Raw genomic sequence first — 17,033 nt, 5'->3', positions numbered from 1 at the left:
TATATATATATAATTATTATTATTATATAAAAATTAATATTCATAATTACATACAAATTATATGAATATAATATTTTGCGTAATATTTGTAGTATATAAATAATATATATATATATATATATAATATTATTGTGTATATGTGTAAAAATATATAAAGATAAAAAAAAATATATGTTAGCATAAATTATTATATAATATATATATATATATATATAATACGTTTAATTTTTTTTTTTTTTTTTTTTTTTTTTTTTTTTTATTATTATGAAAAGCGAATGAATGAATAAATTTATAAATTTTATAAAAAAATAGATTTCTTTTTTCTGTATACAATTAAAATGTAAATATTACATATATATATATATAAATATATACATATGATATATATATACACATTAATTATATATGTTATTATATATAATTACATATTAATACACGTACAAATTCTCTATCATATATATATAATATATATTATTATTAAACACATAACAGTATAGTTATTATTATGAGAAATGTAAGTGATAATTTTATAGTTTATTAAAAAAAAAAAAAAAAAAAAAAATGAACGATGGAAATAAATGATATGTGAAAAATGATGAAAGATGGATTGAAGAAAACGGAAGGTGACATATGAATATATATGTTTATAAAAAAAAAAAAAAAAAAAAAAAAAAAAAGGAAAAAAAAAAAAAAAAAAAACAAATGTATAAAATTAAATGACTAAGTAAAATTTCATAATTATGAAAATAATATATATTAACATACTGTAAAAAAAAAAAAAAAATAATAGTAATATAATAAAAGGAAAGAAGTGATATGAAAAATGTGTGTTATATAATATATATATTTAAATTAAAATAAAAATGTATGTGTGATATTATATATATATATTTATATGTCATAAATTGATATGTATAATCATAACATTATATATTTGTTTCATTGCATATGTAAATATTATTATATAATTTTTATTATTTTATCAAATATATATATGTATATATATATATATATATATGTATGATATAAAGAAAAATAGCGTAATGGATGAACACTTTTATAAGAACGTTGAAGAAAGTTCACGTACTATAAAAACTATAAATATATAACTTTTTTGTGTTGATTCATATCACTCAAAAAAAAGATATATATAATTAAGAAGATAATAACAAATATTATATAATAATATAACATACGTATATAAATGTTTATATGTGAAAACATTAATGTATTATTATATATATATTAATATATATGTATATATAATGTGTGTATTTATGTTTATGTATTTCCATAATATATATAAAGGTTTATTTTATATACATATACATATATATATATATATTATTAATATGAAATATAGATTTATTTTCATATTTGTGCATTAAGCTTTTTTCCTTCATCTTTTTTTTTTTTTTTTTTTTTTTAATTTTTTTTTAAATATTTCCTTTTTCTAAATTTTTTTTTTTTTTTTTCATTTTCTGTTATATGTTTTATAATGATGTTTTATGATTAAATTTTCTAAAAAATATCTTCATTTTTTTTTTTTTTTTTTTTTTTTTTTTTATTTCACACATATATATTTATTTATATAATTATTTATGTATCTATCTTTTTATGAAAGTACATTTTTGTATTCTCCCCATACAAGAATTTACGTATAAAAATAAGAAAAAAAAGAAAAAAATATATATATATGTATATATTATATATATATAAATGCAAAACATCTTTAGTCATATATTAATAATATAATTTATTATAAAATTGTTTGTATAATAAATAAAAGATATAACATATATATATATATATATATATACATATATGTATATATTTATTTATTTATTCGTATTTCCACACAAGTGTTTTATTTTATTTTATATATTTTTCTTTTAATTCCTTCATAAATTTATATATTTAGAAGTATATTTAACTTGATATATTCATATGAAAATATATTAAATATATAAATATATATATATATATATATATATATATATATATATGTACATATGTTTATCCTTCGAGCATATCTTATTGATAAAAATAGAAAATGAGGAAAAAAAGAATATGATTTAAATGTGATATGAGTGAAGGATTATACACTACTTGTACAATCTTTTGTTTAAAATATATATGTATATGTATATGTATATGTATTTTTTTTTTTTTTTTTTTTTTTTTTTTATGAATCCTTAAATATCAATGTTCTGATAAAATGTTAAATGAAGTTTCCCATTTTGTTAGATTAAAAATATATATATATATAATATATATATATTAGTATTTATTTATATTTATTTATATTTATTTTTTGACAACCTTGAAGTATAATATACACATGTTTAACATAAGACATCTCACATATATATAAATATATATATTTTTATATGTGTATATATTTTTTATTTGTTACCATTTCATAATTTTTTTGTATTTGTATGATAATTCTCTTTTTTTTTTTTTGTGAGAGTAGAAAATCAATCAGTGGAATATATAAATAAATACATACATACATATATATGTACACATATATATATACACATATATATATACACATATATATATACACATATATATATACACATATATATATGTATGTATTTATTTATTTATCTTAATTTTTATGTGTTTTATTTCCTTTTCTTTTTTTGGTGTGTGGAATAAGCATAGATATATTATATATTAATAGTGGCAGATAATTATAATATACATAAAATTTTTAAGCGTGGTTATTTATTCTTTTGTAAATTATGGGAAGCAGCAGCTTGCCGATGTCCCAACAAATGTATTTTAGTACACACAATGCGTTAAGAATAAATGAAGAAAATGATGTTATAAATACTTTATTTTATGAAATAAATGGAAGTCGGCATATAAGTTTATTAATATTTCCATTTTATGATGTTCAAATGTTAAAAAGATTATTGATTAAGAAATTAAATTTACCAGGTGGTGTTAAAGTGAATGATATCATTATATTTTATAAGGGAATAAAATTACCAAATTATCGTATTATAAGTACCTATATAGATAATAATAATAATAGAAATGATAAAAAAAAAAAAAAGAAAAGAATTAATAAATTATATTGGGCTATCAAAGATACTAATCCAAATGCATCTATACGTGTTATTGATAGTTCTAAGAATTATCCAGAATTTTTTGAAGATATATTAAATGAAATTAAATTATCATTTAAAAAAAACATTGCTCCTAAATTAACTATGGATGGTACTGGAGGAACCTATTTATTATATAATGCAAAAAAAAAAATATGTTCTGTCTTTAAACCTTTAGATGAAGAAGCATTTGCTCCTTTCAATCCTCGGGGTTATGAAGGAAAAATGTATCAAGAAGGATTCCGTGCTGGCGTATTATCTGGAGAGGGTGCTAGTAGAGAGATTGCAGCTTATCTATTAGATAATTGTTATAATAATTTTAGTAACGTTCCTTGTACTATTATGGTAGAAGCTTGTAATCCTCATTTTAATAATAAAAGTAAATTAAAATATGTTGATAAAGAAACCAACTTAAAATGGAAATGTGGATCATTACAAGAATTTATTGATTCTAGAGAAAGCGTAGGGAATTATGATTATAAACAATTTAGTATAAGAGATATTCATAAAATTGCAATCTTAGATATTAGAGTAATGAATCTAGATAGAAATGATGGTAATATATTGGTCTCTCCTTTGAAAACATTAAAAGATTCTTGTAACCAGTTTGTTTATAGAAATAGTAAATTTGCAAGTTCTAATAATGAGGATATCTTGAAGAGAATCATCACTATAGACAAAAAGCCTTCACGGTAAATCTTTTTTTTAAACCAATAAAATGATGTATAATATATATATATGTATGTATGTATATATATGTGTATATATATATGTATATATGTGTGTATATATTTATATTATTTTATTTTTTTTTTTTGGTAGATATACTTTAATACCTATAGATCATGGGCTTATACTACCCCACATTATGGACGTTGCTGAAATTGATTTAGTATGGTTTGAATGGCCCCAAATAAAGGTTAGGACATCTAAAGGATATATCTTCTAAAAAATTAAAACACACACAAGCATGTACATATATACATATATATACATATATATATACAAATATATACATATATATATAAATATATACATATATATATATTTTTATTTTTGTAGATTCCTTTAGATGATGAAGAGCTGGAAGTTGTCTTTTCGTTTGATCCAGATAAAGATGCCGAAAAAATACGAAACAAATTACTAATAAGAGAAGATTGTATACGTACTATGAGGGTATGTACAAGGCTTTTACAAATAGGAGCAAAAATGCATCTAACCTTATATGAAATAGCAAGGATAAGTACCAGGAAAAATATTGATGAAGAATCGATTCTAGAGCACCTAGTAAAGGATTCAATCACACAGGTACACACAAAAAAAATAAAAAAAAAAAAAAATTGATATATGTATATGTATATGTATATATATATATATATATATATATATATATTATATATTTATTTATTTATTATATATTTGTCCTATTTATTTTACTTTTAGGCTTACCAAATGATGGATTATACATCCCTCATGAGCACAAACAGATTAGGGTACATCCTAGATCTAGCAGAAATTAAAATGAATAAGAAAAAAAAAAATATCAAAAGTAAAACCGTAGAAATTAATGATGATAAGATATTAAATCAACTCTATGAAAAAAATGAAGAAAATATTTTTTTTAATGAAAAGAGAGAAACAATACCAGGAGAAGAAAGCTTGAAAAATTCTCTCAGTTTAAAAAAAGATCATCAAAATATACAATCAAATATTTATAATAAAAATATTAGTAGTAATAATATAATGAGAGATGCTGATGAAATGATGTCAATTAACAGTTCTTCAAACACAACCAATAGTATAAAAAATGTTAGATTAGCAAATGAAACTTATAAAAATATATACAACAATAATGTGATAAAAAATAAAAACTTAGAAAATATTGATTTCATGAATATAACAAACCAAGTTAATAATATAAATTTGTGTTTAAATATAAAAAAAGAAGATAATGAAATAAATAATGAAATAAATAATGAAATAAATAATGAAAATAATGAAATAAATAAAGAAAATAATCATATGAGTCTTCAACAAAATAATATAAATAAATCTCCTTTAAATTCTATGACAAGTGCTAATAACCAATGTGCAAACACAACACAAAATAAAAATATGACCATACAGTTTAAAAAAGAAACCTTATCAATTAATTCATCAGATCATCTATTAAATAAACCATTAGATAGTTTATTAAATGAACCATTAGATAAGTTGTTAGAAAATATTTCTGCTGCAGTATCAGAAGTATCAGACATTTCTAATCATACATCCAACCCTTCTGATAAAATAAAAGTCGATACGAAGGTTAAGAAGAAGAAGAAAAAAAAAGACTGTGATAATATGGATGGCCATCAAAAGGATCAAATGGATCAAATGGATTATGCAAATTGTGATGACGGCAATAAAATTAATAGCGATGGTAATGTCATAAATAAAGAAGATAAAATGATAAACCAGGTGAAAAGTAATTTAAATCATAATGAAGAAGAGGAGGAGGAAGAAGAAGAAGAGGAAGAAGAGGAAGAAGAAGAAGAAGAAAATGATGATTATGATGTAGCATTTAAAAAACCCTCAGGTACTATAAAAAGAATAAGTGAAAATACAGGAACAGCATATAGAAGTATGGAGATGAATAAAATTAATTCTATATGGATGATAAGAGATAAAAATAATAAAATCATAAATGTAAAATGGGAGAATAAAATATTTGAGAAATTATTTTTTGAAACATTTGAAAATTATGTAAAAAAATATATTAATGATTATCATCCGGAGTGGAGGAATTATCCATATAACGGATCAAAAATATCGACAACAAAACATGCTTATCTAAATAATATAAAATGAATCTATATATATATATATATATATATATATATATATATATATATGTATGTATGTATGTATATATGTGTATATATACCCTTATATATGATTCATATTCTTACTCTTTTATTTATAAAATTGTTACTGTAAATTAATTCTTAAAATTTTTTTATAGTTTTCTTTTTTTTTTTTTTTTAATTCCTGTCTTATGTATATTTTTCTTTTTTTTTTATCCTAATTTATTGCATATTCCTTATTCCTTTCTTTTTTTCCTTTTTTTTGGATTTCTTATGTTTATACATACATATATATATATATATATATATATATATATATATATTGGAGAATTAAAAAAAAAAAAAAAAATTAAAGAATATGAAACAAATCGTCATATGTATATATACACATGTATAATTTGTTTACTTCATTATATATATATATTATATAATGATTTAATATATATTTTTTTTTTTTTTTTATGTTACTTTATTTTATCTCCCCTTTTTTTTAAGAGATAAATATATGTTTTCCTATTTTTTTAAAGAACTAAAAAAGCAAACCCATTTAATTAAAATTAAAATTAAAGCAACCTTTTAAAAAAAATAAAATAAATAAAAAGCATATATATATACATACATATATATATATTTATTATGTGGGATAATATTTTATATGTTATTCTTTTTATTTTTTTTTTTTTTTTCATTTATATGTTTATTTATTCAAGAGGTATAAAATGAAATATATAAATGAGCCAATATTTTTTGCAACCATTTCGAAGCATAAAAAAAAAGGTCTAACAAGCAAACGCACAAAAAAAAAAAAAAATTTTAATTAAAAAATTAAAAATTAAAAATAAAAATAAATATACAAATGTTATATACATTTATATGTGTTACACAAAAAAAAAAAAAAAAAAAAATATAAATACATAATTATATATATATATATATATTTATCTATTTATAACCACACAAGTGTTCTTATTACACTTGAGATTCTACAAGAAACCTATCACAATCATATATCACTTTTCTTGTGTTTAATCCTTGCATGCTTTCCTTTTCATTTAAAAGAGAATATACTAATTGATTATCTTCACATGAATTAAAAATAATATTCATATGGAAAGCTCTTTTCAACATATGCTCTTCATTTTTAAAATATGCTAAAGGAATGTCAGCTTCTTTTTTTTGTTTAATATAAATATTCAATGTATTGTTATTAGAAATGTGTTCTTTATTCTCTTTTTTATATTTTCTTAAAAAATTATATATTTCGATAAAGGTCAAAAAATGATCTGATACAACATTTTGAATTTTTGGTTCTAATGAAAATTTTTGGCTAGTAAAAAATTTATAATTGTCATATAAAAGCATAGGAGGAGAAGAGGTGTTTATTATTTGTTTTTTTTCCTTTTCTTTAAAAAAAATCTGTATATATAATATTTCACATATATGTGGAATGAATGGATACAAAAATTTTATCAATCCTTTAAAAATATAATAAATTAAAAAATTAGAAATATGACTTTTACCAGAAGAATAATAATTCAAAAAAAACTTGGAAAAATAATTCATAATAAAATCATTAATTAGATTAATACTTTTGTTCAGGTTATATGATTTCATATATCGTAATATTAAATGTATTGTGTAATAATATGCTTCAAAAATACCAACATTAGAAATATTTTGTGTCTTTGTTTTTAAAAACTGAAGAATCTTATTATCATCATCAATATTATTAATATCAATATTATTAATATCAATATTGTTAATATCAATATTGTTAATATCAATATTGTTAATATCTTTATTATTAACATTTATATTATTATTGTCAGAAATAATTACATTACTCATCCTTATGTAGGACTCATAATCACAATTCTGTTTTATAAATTGACCCACGTTCCAAAATTTTTTTATAAACTTCTCACTTTTATAAATATTATTCTTTGACCATACTATATCCTCTACATTCTTTTGTAGAAATGCAAACGATAAACGCAATGTATCCATATTTATATCTTCTAAATATTTCTTATAATAAGTACTATTTTCATCACTCTTACTTATTTTCTTTCCAACGTCATCTTTTAATATACCATGGAATTTTATATTCTTAGATAATATACTACTTGACAAATATTCTTCATCCTTTTCTTTCTTTAATCCTTTCAAAATATTCACATTCTCATAATTATTCTTCGTTCCAAATAATTCACTCAAATAATCATTTTTTATAAAGTAATTTAATAAAATAAAACTCCTTAATATCCAAGGATATAAAATATCCTGACCTGTGCAGGTAAAATCTACCAAACTTTTTTTTTTTTTTAATAAATCATATATATCAATATTATTTGAATTTAAACAATGTAAGAAATATAAACATGAAGAAAACCAACTATCTAAAATATCATCATTTTTTAAATATTCTTTTTTAATACTTTCTTTTTTAAATAAATTTGATTTTATTAAATTTTCATATGCTTCATCAACATTTCTTCCATAAACAAAGCAGTTAAAATGATCATCTACAACAATGTTGTTATTATTATTTTTTGTTTTTTTTTCTTCTGTATCTTCATATCCTTCCTTTTTTGTTATAAAATTTTCATATTTAAATAAAGGTATCGAATGCCCATACCATATTTGACGATTTAATATCCAATCCTTTGGATGGGTTTCATAATTTTCTAAAAAATAATTTTTCCTATTAGAAGGTAATATATTAAAATTTTTATTAACAATACTGTTATAATATATATTACATAATTCCTCATATTTAATACATAAATGTTCTGATAAAATTAAGTTGCATTTATAATTTTTATAATATGCAAATATTAAGTCTTTATCCTTTTTTCGACAATTTATTATATTTATCAGATGGTTTTCTTTTTCCTTTTCATCATTATTTATATTATATGTCACATGCTCTTTTTTTTCATGAGCAACGTTAAAAAATAATTGACGTGTCTCTTTTTCTTTATTTATATTAAAGGAATAGTCATGTTTTTTTTCTAAGGAATAGATAGGAAGGAATATATCATCATCATTATTATCTTGTTCTTTGCTATCATCCTCTTTTTTACTATCTTTTCTATTTTCACCCTTTTTATTCCCACTTATCAATGTTGGAAAATTTTTTTTTTTATGAAAAATTAAAGGTATTATTATATTCGAATATGGTAACAAAGCATACATATTTTCATACTTTTTTTTATTTGATGAATAATATAAGATAGCTACAAGATTATTTATGTCTTCTATATTATCCATATTTATATGTATATATTTCGATTCATTAATTAAGGTCTTTTTTTTTAATTCTTCTTCGTTCAAATAGTAATATGGGAATTTTTTTTTTTCAAAAAATTTTATTTCATCACAATCATATTCTTCAATCATATTTTTAATTTCTTTTTTTTTGTCGTCATATTTATCATCATTATTTGTAAATGTAAAATCAGTACATTTACAATTCGAGTACATATTATTTTCTTCAGATGTATTTATTTTTTTACATGTATCAGTTTTGTTTGTTACATTTTTTTTTTTGTGTTTGTTACAACAATATGTAATATCATGATTATTCATATGATTATCATTTTCGTTTTTTGTAGGAACATATTTTTTATCATCATATATATTGTCTATTTTATTTTTATTTTTTACTAAATAACATTTCAAATTATAAATATCTTTATTCTCTGCATTTTTAAATTGTATATCCATTTTAGGGATGACTGTATTTAATTCTTTACAATAATATACAGGATAAAGTCTATTTATAATCATATTATTTTTATAAAGAATATAAAAAGCTTTATTTATTAAATCAACCATACTTTTATCCATAGTGTTAAATAACATTTTATCATTAAATGTGATATTCATATTTTGTAAATCTTTTAGCATATTTTCTTTTAAATTTTCTTGCCACTTTTTTATTTCACTTATATATTTTTCTCTATCCATTTCTTCCTCTCTCATGTGTTTGGAAAACATTTCGTGTGCGCTCAGACCTCCATGGTCAAATCCTGAGACAAATAATAAAAAAATATTACATGACACAAGATATTTTACACAACGATAATATATATAAATAAATAGATAAATATATATATATATATATATATATATATATATATATATTACAATATAATGCACTTTATACTTTATTTTTATATATATATATATTTTTTTTTATTACCTAAAAAAGGAATGGCATATTTTCCTATTATATATTTATTATAGAGGAAAAATATATGTTGATGGATAAAATTAAAAAAATGACCTGCATGTAAATTTCCTGACAAATTAGGAGGAGGATAAATTAGAAGATAGGAATTTAAATAATTTGATTTATTAAAATTTCGTATGTATTCTATTTCTTCTTTTCTTTTTAAATCATATATATAATTTATTATAGATTTGTTATAAATATGTTCCATGTCCTTTATATTATATATGTGTTCAAATGGATGTTCATCAAAATGATAACTTGGATTATAATACTTTTTTATAAAATCATTTCTATTTTGATCATTTAAAAGTTCTTCATCTCTTTTAAAAAAATCGTATGTTAATATATTTTCTTCCTTAGGAATATCCTTCTGCTTACATATAAAATGTTCTAATTTATTAGATATATTTCTATGGGCATTATTTGATGGGTATGTTATGAATATGTTAGGACATAACTCATTTTTTTCTTTCTTCCTTTCTTTTAATTTCTCATATTTTTTATTTTCTACATTTATTATGGATGGATGCGATTTAAATTTTCTCAAAAAGAATGTACATGAATCAATAAATTTATAAATATCTTTTATTACTTTACTACTATTCCAATTGTTAAAAATAAAACAGCCTCTTTTGAACACATACCTTCTTACATTTTTATGAATAAAAAAAGGTTCCCTCTTAACACTTCTTTTAAAATGATTAATATTTTTATTTATATTAAATGAAAATTTTCTGTTTTTCTTGGTGTTATTATGCTTTCTCCTAATAAAGTTAAGTGGAATTTTTTTCCGGTTTGATATATTTTCTTTTATATATACTTTTGTTAAATGACCAATTAAGCAAACATAAATTATGAACAAGGTCAGGAGAATTGTCATAATTTTATGAAAAAAAAAAAAAAAAAAAATTAAACTCACCTTAATTAGCTAGCTACATCCCCCCCTTATTTCAAGACCATATATATATAAATATATATATATATATATATATATATGTTTATATTTTTATATGTTTATATATTTATGGAGTGTTTTTTTTTTTTTTTTTTTTTATCCCTTAGCATACTTGAAAAGAAAATGAATATGCCAACATGGTACTTCATATTTTGCTATACATACAGAAAAACATTTTATTTTTTATGATGTGAAATAATAATTTGTGTAAAAATAGATCGTGGTGACTCTTTTTATATGTTCACGTTAAAACAAAAAATATAAAATAATAAATAAATGTGACATGCCACCATACTTTTCTTCTTTTGCCTGTCGAAATAATAAGAGAAAAGCACAGGATGTTTAAAAATGAATAATAAAATAATAAAATAATACAATATTGGAAAATATGTACACTGTATTTGCATTTATGAATATAAAGAAATAAAACACCTTTCACTATATATATATATATATATATATATATATATATACATACATATATATGTTTTATTTTATATAATTTATTTTTTGTCATGTTTAAACTTTTATTACCTCTAATGAATAGCAGGGGAATTATAAACTATATCTTATATTATTTTATAAATTTTGGAACATTGAAAAAAAAAGATAGTATAAATAAAATCTTATATAATGTCCTTTTTAAATAAATAAAATATATAATTACCGGTACAACATTGTTAGTGTTCTTATTATGGAAAGAGATTATTGCGAAATAAATTATTTCATTTCTTTAAATATGAAATATATTATATATATATATATGTATATATATATTATAGATATATTTTATATATGTATTAATATAATATTAATAATAATGTAGATATTAACTTTTTCATTCTTATATATTTTTTTTCATTAAAAAAAAAAATTATGTACATAAAAAATAAATATTATATATATTATATATATATATAATAATCTATTAAAATATATAATTTTTTTTTTTTTTTTTTTTTTATATAAATCAGAATTGGGGATATCTTATTTACATCATATAATGTCTTTGTATATTTAAGTGGGAAAAAAAAAAATAGTAATAATAAAATAAAAAATATACATATGTAATAATATTTTATAGAAAAAAACATATAAATAAATAAATATATATATATATATATTCATACATTTGAGCGATAAAAATAGAAGAAAGTTTTTTATACTGTTTCTTAAGGGAATTACATATTATATATATATATATATATATATATATATATATTATATATGTAGGAAGAAAAAAAAGAAAAGAGAAAAACATTAAATGAAAAAGATATTTCGTTTTTTTTGTATTCAAATGAATCATAATAAGAGTGTTTGTATAGTTTTTTAATGAAATTATAAGAAGAAAATAAAAGGAAAGATATATATAACAATAAATGAATAGATAAACAAATGAACATATAATATATATATATATATTTATATATTTATTTATATTTATATCAAAGAATAAGTTAAATTCAAAAATAAAAAATTTAAAAATATTATGAGGGGAGGAGGTTTTTATAAAGGCACGACCACAGAACAAACACCTTATTTTGGTGATAAGGAAAAAAAATTAATGGAAAAAATAGTATGGCCAGAAATATATAATAAGAAAATAGATGTAAATAAAATTAATTTTCCATTAATAGAAGAATGGATCAATAAAAGGTTAATTGAAATTTTAGGTTTTGAGGATGACATATTATATGAGTATTGTATATCACAGTTGAAGCAAAGTAAAGACAAAAAAGGTTAGTCCGTCTTATATATATATATATATATAAGATATATTTTATACAATGCTAATTTTTTCATTTGTTTAATTAATTATTTATTTGTTTATTTATTTTATTTATTTTTTTTTTTTTTTTGAGCAGATGGTGAAGAAGATAAATATCTGAATGCAAAAAAACTAAAAATAAATTTAACTGGTTTCATAGGTAATAAGAAAAGTGATTTATTTATCGAGGAATTATTAGAACTGTTAATAAATGAAGAAAAAAATGAAGGACATATTGCTAATACGATAAATGAAAATAAAACAAATGAAATAAAACAAGTGAAAAATGAAAATGAAAATATAAAAAAAAATTTGAATAATGGTAAGGGAAAATATATTTAATATGTACATATATTAAATAAATTATATATATATATATATATATATTTATATATTTATATATTTATATTTATATATTTATTTATATATTTTTTATTTTATTATAGAAAATAAAGATATCAGTAATAAGGACAAAGAACATGTGAGGCATCACAAGGAACACGATATTAATAATATAAATCTTACAAAAGAAAAAGAATATACAAATATAAAACGTGATGAAAGAAAACATAAAAGATCTTCATCACAAAGAAGTAATGATTATAAAAAGAAATCATTTAATAAAAGAAAACATTCTATCGAAAGATCCTTATCGAGTAAAAGATATGATGAGAAAAATAACAGACGTTTTAATAATAATAAACACAGAACAGACACATATAATAGAAGACGTTCTAATCATATTGGATATAAACATAATAATTCATATAGCTCAAGTGATGGTAAATATCGTAATGGTCGTTCTTTATCGAGTAGTGATATATCATATCAACATCGAAGAAGAGTAAAAAAAAAAAAAATAAATAAAAGACATGGTGACTCATCATCTGAAGTAAGTAATCATACTTATGCTAGTAGGTATGATAAAGAGAGGAAAAGCATAAGAAAAAGAGACATAAATTTGGAGAGGCATAAAGAAAGAGGACATATAAATAGAGACAAAGAAGGAAAAAATAAACATGGAGATAAAGAAGGAAGACATAAACATAGAGATAAAGAAGGAAGACATAAACATAGAGATAAAGAAGAAAGACATAAACATAGAGATAAAGAAGAAAGACATAAACATAGAGATAAAGAAAGATATAGAAATAGACACAATCATAAGAGACCACATTATGATGAAAACAAATCTGACAGTTCAAGAAATAGTGATGATGATAGTGATGATAATAATAATAAAATGAGAAAAAATAAAAAACACATGAAACGTTATACATCATCCAAATCTGTTAGTGATAGTAGTAATACGTCAATTAATAAATCAAGTGATAGATCAAATGATAGATCAAGTAGTAGATCAAGTAGTAGATCAAATAGAAGACCAAGTAGTAGATCAAGTAGTAGATCAAGTAGAAGACCAAGTAGTAGATCAAATGATAGATCAAGTAGTAGATCAAATGATAGATCAAGTAGTAGATCAAGTAGTAGATCAATTAGAAGATCAAATAGCAGACCAAGTAGTAGATCAAATAATCTAAGTGATTCGTCAAATAATAAATCTGAATCTTCAGAAAAAATTAAGCGAGATAAAAGAAAAGAAATCATAAATTCTGATAGAAATAAAAGAAACAGGTAATAGATCCATCTTTATATATATATATATATATTTATTTATTTTTACTTCAACTCTTACCCGCTTAAAATGCGTTTGTCCAATTTTTTTTTTTTTTTTTTTTTTTTTTTCTTATGATTATTCCTTTATCTTTCTATATTATCAGTTCTATAAGAATGTCTAGAGATATCAAAAGAAAAGAAATAGATAATATAATGCGAAAAAAAAGTTACAGAACTTCAAAAAAAAAAATGAGAGCATGGTCATCGTCAGAAAGTAGTGACTCTGGAGAAAAGTAAAAAAAAAAAATTATATATATTGTGAAATATATATATATATATATATATATATATATATAGAATTATAAAAATTAACCTAATTAATTACTTGCATTGAATGTATATTATAAAATGCGGGAAACCATTTTCATTTCGAAAAGGAAAATTATTATTTAATAGTTTTGTCTTATTCAATAAGAAAGATATATATATAATATATATATTTTATATGAGAACATCTTTTTTGAATTATTATTATTTTTTTTTTTTTTTGTAATGAAAATATTCATTATATATTAAATATGCAAATTAAAATAAAAACATACATAAACACAATTTTAGAATTTATTTGTCTATTTTATTTAAAATTTTTTTTTTTTTTTTTTTTTTTTCTTTTCATTAAACTTGAATTAATTTTTGTAAATTAACTTTTCAATTTTATACGATTTAATTTTGTTATAATAGTTATAATAGCATGATGATTATAATTTTTAAAAAAAGAAGAAACATAAAGATATAAAGATAAAAAGAATATCTAATAAGATACAAAAACAAAAACAAAAACAAAAACAAAAACAAAAACAAAAAATATGAATATATATACATATATATATATATATGTATATATAATTATAATATAACGTGGAAGTATATTATTTTTGATCATAAGAAAGATTATTTAAAAATAAAAAAATGTTCATATAATTTTGCAATATTTATATACAACCCTTAATGTAAAATATGCTTGTCCTGTTGATAAAGTAAAAAGTTTCAAATATTTTAAACCGAAACTACTAAGGTTTATTAATTTAAAATATATTTTTTCTTTTTTATATTTTATATTTAATGATTTTATTCTTGTTTCAACTGAATTTATAACACCCTTGGTTATTATATAACTACATATAATACACATAATATAATGAGAGAATGCAACTAAAAAAATACATGCAAATATAAATGCTATTGAAAGGTCATTCTTCATTTTATAAAAAACAAATATTCCTGCAAAACCAATAGTCATAAATAAATAAGAAAAAGCTGGGTTAAAAAATAAGCAAACTCTAAAAAAAAAAAAAAAAAAAAATATTAATAAACAAAATAAATATATAAATAAATATATAAATAAATATATAAATAAATATATAAATAAATATATAAATAAATATATAAATAAATAAGGAAAATTTTTTTAAATAAAGAAACCAATATTTTGTTTATGTGTGCTTCTCAATGAAGTATAGAAAAATATAAATATGATTATTGTGGTTTAAAATTCTATATACACATATGTAATATACATTCATATATATATATTTATATTTTTTTCATTACAGGGATACTTTAGATTTCATTAACTCATTTAAGGCTTCTATTTCATTTTGCATATTTTCATTAGAATATAAATACCTTGAATCATTTGTCCAAGGATCAAATATATATTCATATTTCATAAGACACACATTCATTGAAATGTCTGTATAATCATAGACAGCCAAATCTTCATCTGGTTTTCCCAAGTTAGGGTTCATCATCATACTTATTTTTATGAAATATATATTCAAATCTTTTATATGTAAATATATAAGATATATTTACATATAATATTATTTATGAAAAAAAAAAAAAATATATATATATGTATATAATTATAAGTATATTATTATTATAATATATATATTTATTTAATATATTAAAATGTTACATGAAATATTCTGAACATATTACCAAAGTGGGAAAAATATTATGAACGTTCATAATTTTTTCAAACAAGTAAAGCTATTTTTTTTTTTTTTTTTTTTTTTTTTTTTCTGTAATAATTTGGCTAGTTATCTATAAACAATTTTATATTAGTTAATTCAATAGAAATATAAAAGAATTACATATTTCAAATGTGACAAAAAAAAAAAATATATTTTCTATAATAGACATAAATTTATCGTGCAATATATCACATAAAAAAATAAAATAATAACATAGTAGAAAAGTTACAAATGTTTACAAAATAGACAACCATATTATAAACATTAACAATTTTGTATCATGTCCATATTTAAGGAATGATGTTTATAAACACTTTATTTATAAATCACATAAGTACATATCCTTATGGAATATATAAAATTTCTTGAATAAATTATAATCCAAATTATATTTTTAATCAATTAATTTACCAAAAAAATAAATAAAAAAAAAAAAAAAAATAAAT

The 17,033-nt window shown here is 19.4% G+C and overlaps 4 protein-coding genes across 4 annotated transcripts; 2 read left to right on the top strand and 2 right to left on the bottom strand.

Moving 5' to 3' along the window:
- Nucleotides 1-2,753: 2,753 nt before the first annotated feature.
- Nucleotides 2,754-5,972, top strand: PADL01_0310100 (phosphatidylinositol 3- and 4-kinase, putative; the record flags this gene model as incomplete). Its single annotated transcript, XM_028683925.1, has 4 exons — nucleotides 2,754-3,814; nucleotides 3,945-4,041; nucleotides 4,185-4,430; nucleotides 4,566-5,972. The coding sequence occupies 4 exons, from the start codon at nucleotides 2,754-2,756 to the stop codon at nucleotides 5,970-5,972; spliced, it is 2,811 nt and encodes a 936-aa protein (XP_028536518.1).
- A 965-nt stretch (nucleotides 5,973-6,937) lies between these two features.
- PADL01_0310000 (valine--tRNA ligase, putative) lies at nucleotides 6,938-11,088 on the bottom strand (the record flags this gene model as incomplete). Its single annotated transcript, XM_028683914.1, has 2 exons — nucleotides 6,938-10,002; nucleotides 10,176-11,088. 2 exons carry the CDS (start codon nucleotides 11,086-11,088, stop codon nucleotides 6,938-6,940), a joined length of 3,978 nt encoding a protein of 1,325 aa, XP_028536517.1.
- Nucleotides 11,089-12,652: 1,564 nt separating this feature from the next.
- On the top strand, nucleotides 12,653-14,845 carry PADL01_0309900 (pre-mRNA splicing factor, putative; the record flags this gene model as incomplete). Its single annotated transcript, XM_028683903.1, has 4 exons — nucleotides 12,653-12,902; nucleotides 13,029-13,253; nucleotides 13,378-14,566; nucleotides 14,713-14,845. The coding sequence occupies 4 exons, from the start codon at nucleotides 12,653-12,655 to the stop codon at nucleotides 14,843-14,845; spliced, it is 1,797 nt and encodes a 598-aa protein (XP_028536516.1).
- A 676-nt stretch (nucleotides 14,846-15,521) lies between these two features.
- Nucleotides 15,522-16,362, bottom strand: PADL01_0309800 (conserved Plasmodium protein, unknown function; the record flags this gene model as incomplete). Its single annotated transcript, XM_028683892.1, has 2 exons — nucleotides 15,522-15,888; nucleotides 16,160-16,362. The coding sequence occupies 2 exons, from the start codon at nucleotides 16,360-16,362 to the stop codon at nucleotides 15,522-15,524; spliced, it is 570 nt and encodes a 189-aa protein (XP_028536515.1).
- Nucleotides 16,363-17,033: the final 671 nt, after the last annotated feature.

Source organism: Plasmodium sp. gorilla clade G2, assembly GCF_900097015.1.
Source record: "Plasmodium sp. gorilla clade G2 genome assembly, chromosome: 3".
Classification (NCBI taxonomy): Eukaryota; Apicomplexa; class Aconoidasida; order Haemosporida; family Plasmodiidae; genus Plasmodium; species Plasmodium adleri (nom. inval.).
The sequence above is the reverse complement of the archived record's forward strand: the minus strand, read 5'-3'. Positions and strand labels throughout refer to the sequence as shown.